Raw genomic sequence first — 7,106 nt, 5'->3', positions numbered from 1 at the left:
ATGGCCAGCATCGCCTTCACCGAGAGCGCGTCCTACACACCGATTCTGCTCTTGGGCTTAAAAACAAACCGCAGTTGAGATCCCAGTTCACAGACAACCGCGACTGTGACCCCAGCAGAAAACCCCTCGAACGCAGCGCCTCACCGAGGCGGCGGGAGAACGACGGGCTCACCCCTTCGCAGCCCTCCGGGGCTCCCCCCGCAGTCAGGCCCGCCCGAGCGGGGCCGAGGCGGGCAAAGCCGGCGGGAGGCGGGGAACAGTGAAGGGCCGCGCCGCGACGGGGCGGCCCCACCGCAGCCACACACGGCGCCTTCGGGCCAGCCCGGGGGCGGCCCCGACCCCGCGGGGGGCAGCGGGCCCGGCCCGGCCCCGACGGCGCCGCCCGCTACCCTCCCCACGCCGGCTCGCCACCGCCCCCGGCCCGCCTTCGCGCTGGGGCGGTCGGCGGCTTTGCGGCCGCCGCCGGCATGGAGGCAGCGGGGCGGCGAGGCCGAGCCGAGGGGCGCCCCGCCTGGGGGGTGCTGCACTCCCCGCTCCTCCTCCTTCTCCTCGTGGCAGGTCAGCGGCCCCGGGCGGGTGCGTGGAGCAGGGGGAGCAGCGAAGCCGCAGACACTGGGTGCGAGCGGTGCTGGGAGGGCTGCGAGGGCTGGGGCACGGCGGGTTAAGGCAGGCGCAGGGGCTTTTCCTGGTTGCCGGAGGTGGAATTGGCAGCAGAGGTGGAAGAGGCTGTCCGGGGCGCCCCATCAGAGCTCTCTCGGGCAGAGAGTGTGCTATGTGCGAGTCTCTCTCGGGCTGCAGGGAGGTTAAATGCGTGCCCTGTGGAAGAGACGCGCTGTGGTGTCCTGCCCCGCACCCCTGAGAAGGGCGAGAGCACTTCTCGGTAGCGCTGGGTGTTGCGAGGGAGCAGGAGCCACAGGAGGCGGCTGCCCTCACATCTGGTGCAGTAGCTGTGCTTACCGGGCATGTTGGGTGCTTGTGCCGAAAAAAAGGGTAATGGTGCAAAAGGCTGAAGCTGCTGTCGTGGGGGTCCTGCGGGGCAACGGTGTGAAGGCCATGCCATGGAGCGTCCGTTGTGTGAGCATGGCAGTCACCTCACAGTAAAGCCCATGCCAGTTGCTGGCTTCCTCTCTCCTCTTTGTGGAGACAAAAGGCCCTCTGGATGCCCCAGTTCACTTGACTGAGGGGCTGGTCTTCAGCCGATGGGTCACTTGTTCCACGTTTTGTGCTTGTGAGTTTCCTCAACGCAAGGATAACAGGCTGAGGGCACAGCTGCATGAGCTGACCTGTGTGATGTGTTGCATAGCCTTCTGCAGCCCTCACCCTTGGTGCTTGTTTTCAAGCAGAGACCAAGCATCAGCAGGTTCAGAGAGCTGACCTGTGGAAATGTAGCAAGCAGGATTAAGGTTTTGGGGTGGATCAGCAGCATGAGCTGTTCACTGCGGAGTCAGTGTGCAAAGGAGCCTTGGTGCAAGGTGGGAACTTGCAGACAGAGGTGGGACTGGAACTGGACTGTGTCAACAGCTGATATGAGGCAGCGTTGCGTGGATACCAGCACGTGGAAAGTTGGGTCAGCAAGGATGAAAGACAGTAATGGGAATGGGAGAGTGGGAACCACTTAGTATGATCTGTTGCCTAGGGAGCAAGAGCCACGGAGTATCAGGAATGCCTCTACATTGTTTACCATCTTCGTTTTTCAGGTCTGTGCTCTGGCAGTGTGTGACCGAAGAGGTCACCAAGGGCGGTGGTGTGTGGGGCGGTGAGTCCATTTGGATTCATCCAGGCTGCAGCTGAGGACCTGGCAGTGGGGAAGAAGATCCGGGGAAGCACAGGACCCCTGAGGGTGTTTTTACAGTGCAGTGTCAGTACCCAGGGACTGTAGGGTGTTATTTACCTGACTTAGGCCTTTGAAAACACTGAATTGCGACAACACAAGAGGCCAATAGCTTTGAAATAGCTTCTCACAGCAATAAAAGGATACATGTTCTTCCACATTTCTTAATTGTGAAGAGCTCTTTTTCTGTTGTGTCACGGTGTGCGTTGTTCCTCAGTCTGACAGAGCATCGCTGCTGGAAACGTTTGCGGCCCTGGCTGGGCAGGACACTGCCTTTGGCAGTGGGGCTGATGGGCACCACCATGCCGTGCTGGCCATGACCATGGAGGTGGAGCAGTGAGGGGAGTGCCACCAGTTGGCAGGGGATGAGGGAGCCCCAGGCAGCTCTAACCTGCACCCCAGGCTAGGGCTGGGCAGGGACTGGGGGAGGTAGCCAGTTCCCAGGCAGCTTCCTTCTCTTCTGCCACCCTACAGCTGAGCAAAACAGGCAGCCTGGCCTCAGGTTTCCCTCTGGACTCCTTGCTGGAATGGAAGGAGGTGATCTGCGGTGTCTTTATGTTTAAAACTGCCTTTTTCTTTCATTTTAAAGTATTAAGCATGAAAAGGAACTGATATGGCCAGCTATAAAATGCCCATGCACAAAGCATCTTAACTCTGAAATGCAGAGTGAGTGGGAATGGGCTGCCACTAGGATGACAGGGTCAGGTTGTGCCTCGAGTGAAGTCGTGTGATTGTATAAAACTGTTAGATTGCATATTCTTCAAAGCTGAGCTGTACAGCATTTTGTTGTTGCTGCTGTTTGACCGCATGAATGTTATTTTTATTCAGCAGAAGATTGTCTGGCTCAGTGTGATAATGACTGCAAAGCTTACTGCTGTGATGGGACTACTCCCTACTGCTGTTCATATTATGCCTACATTGGGAATGTCCTTTCGTAAGTATATCTGTACTTTGAAAAGGAGTGATGTACTGTGTTCATGAACACTAAACTCAGGGTGCAGGAAACTCTGTTTTGGCAGTAAACGGTGGCAGGGTTTGGGGTTTTCATTTGGTTTGTTATTTTTCTTGCTGGTAACAAACACTGGTATTCCTCTGAAGTCTCATGTTACATATATTTTTGAAGCATACCAGAAAGTACGCTAAAGTATGCTAAAATTGAGGGTTATGTGTACAATAATATAATTTGTGGGCGTAAGCTTTAGAGGTAGTGAGAACTTTGTTTCGAGCTCTTCAGATGAAAAGGACTGTGAATAGAAATCTTGTGGGTTTTGTTGAAATGCTTTTGTTACACTATCTGAGTCAAACCACTTGGATTTGAGACCTTTTGCTTTGAGTAAAAACCCCCTTTTCTTTTTAATGGCTTGTTTGTTTTTATTAAGTGGTGTTTTGGCTTTTCCTGTATTTTACTGAACAGATTCTAGGGAGGATAATCTGATCCTTTAACACTGTGGTATGAATAGCATGTTTCACAGTGCTTAAAAAAGACCACAGCAGGTGAAACAAGGTGGTTGTGAATATTTCTTATCTAGAGAAAAATGCAGGAGTAAATTGTTGATTAAACAATCTAGTCTAGTGAAGCTGTTTAGCTATACATCAGTGAGGAAGAAAAGAAGTTTGCGTGCTAGTGAACCTGACTCTTGGCTTTGGGCTTAATTTAAATGAAAACCCTTTAGTATTACTTTCATATGCGAGAACAAATCTAAATGAAACATAAGAACATAGTCACAGAATGATTTGGGTTGGAAGGGACCTTAAACATCATCTAGTTCCAACCCCCTACCGTGGGCAGGGACACCTTCCATTAGACCAGGTCGCTCAAAGCCCCGTCCATCCAAGGCCATCCGTGGCCTTGAACACTGCCAGGGATGGGGTATCCACAGCTTCTTGTGTAACCTGTTCTGCTGCCTCACCACCCTCATAGTGAAGAATGCCTAATCTAAATCTGTTGTTCTTCAGGACAGGGCATCTTACTTTTTTGTTTCATCAACTCCTCCTTCAGGGTAGGGCATCTTACCTTCTCTTTCATCAACCCCACCAATAATGTCCTTAACTTTTAACATGTGTTCTGTAATGTATTTTTGGTTTGTATTCTTGTCTAAACCAGAAAAGGAAAAGGAGGTTCATCATACGGACTGCTTGGTACTTTGGGAGGAGTGAGTGGGAAGGTGATAGTTGCTTTCTCTAAAAAGACTCCTCTCTTGCAGTTTTTGTTTCAGCCATGGTACCTGGGGAGCATGCCAGTGTTCCTTCCCTTCAGCATATTTTATAGCACTTTGAAGGAGTAGGCAGAGTGATGGTGTTTTAATACAGAATCAATCCACAGTTTTTAAAGCAGATCAGACACTTCCTGGACTAAAGTAAATAAAATTATAATAGAGCACTAGAATCCTTCATTCCTCTGGAAAGAAAAAAACATGTACTTAAGATTGATTACTGTTGGGGAATGACAACAAATCGTTTTTCCTGTTTACCTAGGGAATGTCTGCTTTAATTTACTTTTTTCTTCTCTTTTCTCATTCCAAAATTGCAAATTACGTGTGTGGAAGGAGGTGCTGGTTTTGAGTACCTTATTCCAGCTCATGTATGGTTAGATACGATGGGCACAATAGCCTAGGATATCACATTATAAGAAGGAGGCATCCCATAGAGTGCATGGATTTCATCTCCCACTTCCATATGAACATCAGTGGCATTTGTCCAGCCTAATGACAGAGCTGTGCTTTGGGAAGCATCAACCAGGGAATTCTATAGAGTGACTGCTGAAGTGTTGAAACCGTGCCTTCAGCACCAGGTCGACACAGAATCTTTTGTAAGTTTATTTAACAAATGTAAACACAGCTATTAAATTAGAGCTGAGTGCCAGTGGCTTTGACACACTGGAAGGGCTTGTGTGTGTTTGGATGAGTTTAAATACTGGAGGGGCTCTTAAAAGTGCCATTTGCTACAACATGTCTCAAAGGAGACATTTGATTCTTCTAATTTTTTATGGTTAAGCACTTTCAATTCATAGACTGGAAGACCAGGAGTCATTATACTCTTCTGAGCTGACATTTTGTGTGATTGAGCATAGATTATTTTTTTGCCCCCTAAAATCTGTTTTGGGGATGTCTTCTTTAAATGCATGTAATTTCACTTTGAAAACTTCAGGCATTAATGAGTTGACCATCTCTCCTGGTAAACTGTTCTGTAGTTCATTTACTAACATTGCTGAGAAATTTTGCTGAGAAATGAATGTTGGAATCCTACTGTCAACTCTTAACTTACTTGCAAATTTGAAATGTGGCCCTAAGTAGCCATCATTACAGCTCTCAACCTTGTCGCTGGGATGGGTGAACTCTGTCAGCCTCACATGTAAGATTTGCTTTGTTTTGCTTTGCCCTGCTCTGGGGTCAATTCTTTGGCCTTCCTTTGAGCTCCTTCTAGTATTTGTTGGAGCATGGCTAAGTAGGGCTGAGCACAGGGTTTTGACAGAAGCCTTGTCAGGATTATTTTTTCCTGTATCTTTCTTTGAATACCTATTCTGAAGCAGCTATCTGTGATCATCACAAAAGACATAAACAGACTTAGCAATTTGTCCAAGCTCTAAGTCTTTAAGCTATGGTTTTCAAAGTATGTCTACTGCTTTGAGCCTGCAAACTGTTCTTTGCTAGACTTACTACCTTGCATTTATAGCCTTGCAAAAGACGTTATTGTGACTTTTAACTATGATCCATAAGAATAACCTTCCCTTATCGTTATTTGGCATTATATTGGTCTTTTGTATGCAAACTTTTCACACAGAAATTTCATGTTGCCTGGCCCTCAAATGACAAACCAATGAAATTGCATTCGAATAAGACACAATCCCTGGAGTTGGGAAATGGCCGCTAGCTACTTACCTGCATATGTCTTTCTGTTAACAGCTGTGTATTGAAATCTTTTAAAGAATGATTTTTAATCCAACAAATTATGTGTCCTGCTAGTTCCATGTAATGCTGTTCTTTAAATATCCTTCTTTTCCTGTGTCACCATTTTTGATCCTACTGTCTACACCAAACAATGCACTTGATCTGCATGAGTGGTTTCAGAAGTGTCTTTTTACTGTCTTAAACACCATTAGTAGTCCCCAGTGTTGTTTTGGCTCCTCTCCTTCTTTAGAGGTTGTCTGTGCTTCATGTGTTTACCACTAATTTCTGTGCTCTGTCCATTCTTTATAAATCTGTATGTCTTTCTGAAGTTTCTGTTCTTTATCTTTTCTGGATTGGTTTTTATTTCACAAGCATAACTCTCTGTTGCCATTTTGGAAAAGCCTTTTGGCATGCAGTAGGTTCTTTTTAAACAATTTTCTGTTTTGTTTCATGTTTCTCACTCTTCTTTTTCTAGGCCCATATGCCCGCAATTGTGCAGACAGGCTATAAACACCAGGCAGTGACGTATATACTGATTTTAAAACAAAATCAGTGTGACTGGATCGTGCACATTGATACTTAAGTTGCTTGTAGCTTTTAGATGATTAATTAACTCTCTTCACTCAATAAAATGAGATCAACATTGAATTATTCCATGTAGGGGTTTAGAATTTTCCATTTTAGGAAACCGTCATCTTTTTAGGACACCAGGGAATTTTTTTTCTTCAGTCAGATGAGGTTTTCAGCAAACATCCTCCCGGCTGTGTGCATCTCTGATTAGCCTGTTTTTCTTTCCACACATGAAGAACAGATGCAGAGTTATCAGCTCACTTTAGTATTAGGATTTCAGGACCTGTAAGAGAGGTTCCAGCAACTCCATCTTTAGTTGGACTACAGGTATAATCTGTAAGCATTCAACGTCTGTGACTGAGTCATCTGTAGTCCCATGAGCATCTCTAATGTAAAGTAATACATCCTTCCTCCCCCTCTGCCTGCTTCATGATGCCCTTTCAGAGCAAGTTGTTACAGCATTAATGTTCCAGCTATATTTCCCTTCCTACCAGTTTTCAATAGCTACAGCCTGTCATTATTTCCTCTGATGCATATGCATTTCCTCCTGTTTATTTGCTTGGCATCTAGTGCTTAATAGTTAGCCCTTCTAAAAATGGTTTGTTTTGGGTTTTTTTTTTTGACAAATTAGAGATTTAGGTTTGAACTTCGGCAACATAACAGAGCTGTGTCTGTAGGATGAAGGAAAGGTGCAGGGATCCTTGAGTGCTAAAACTGTTCCTCTTGCCCACCTTTTCATTCCCTACTAGAAGAAAGCTTGGAAGCGTCCTTCCCAGCCTTCAGCATCATCCCAGATCTTTGAGTCAGGAAACTGAGAT

The 7,106-nt window shown here is 46.7% G+C and overlaps 1 protein-coding gene across 2 annotated transcripts in view; it reads left to right on the top strand.

Moving 5' to 3' along the window:
- Positions 1-467: 467 nt before the first annotated feature.
- The window catches only part of CYYR1 (cysteine and tyrosine rich 1), a gene marked incomplete at both ends in the record, with an annotated part of 54,238 nt that continues 47,599 nt past the window's right edge, over positions 468-7,106 (top strand). The window contains 2 exons of one of the 2 annotated variants that reach the window (XM_080613474.1): positions 468-558; positions 2,663-2,765. In XM_080613474.1, coding sequence (XP_080469600.1) covers positions 468-558; positions 2,663-2,765 — 194 coding nt within the window. Of the gene's footprint in view, positions 559-2,659; positions 2,766-7,106 lie in introns of both variants that reach the window. The other variant, XM_080613473.1, reaches the window with a different exon arrangement.

This window comes from Psittacula echo (genome assembly GCF_963264785.1).
Source record: "Psittacula echo genome assembly, chromosome: 3".
NCBI classification, from domain to species: domain Eukaryota; kingdom Metazoa; phylum Chordata; class Aves; order Psittaciformes; family Psittacidae; genus Psittacula; species Psittacula echo.
This window is presented reverse-complemented; position numbering and strand designations above follow the sequence as displayed.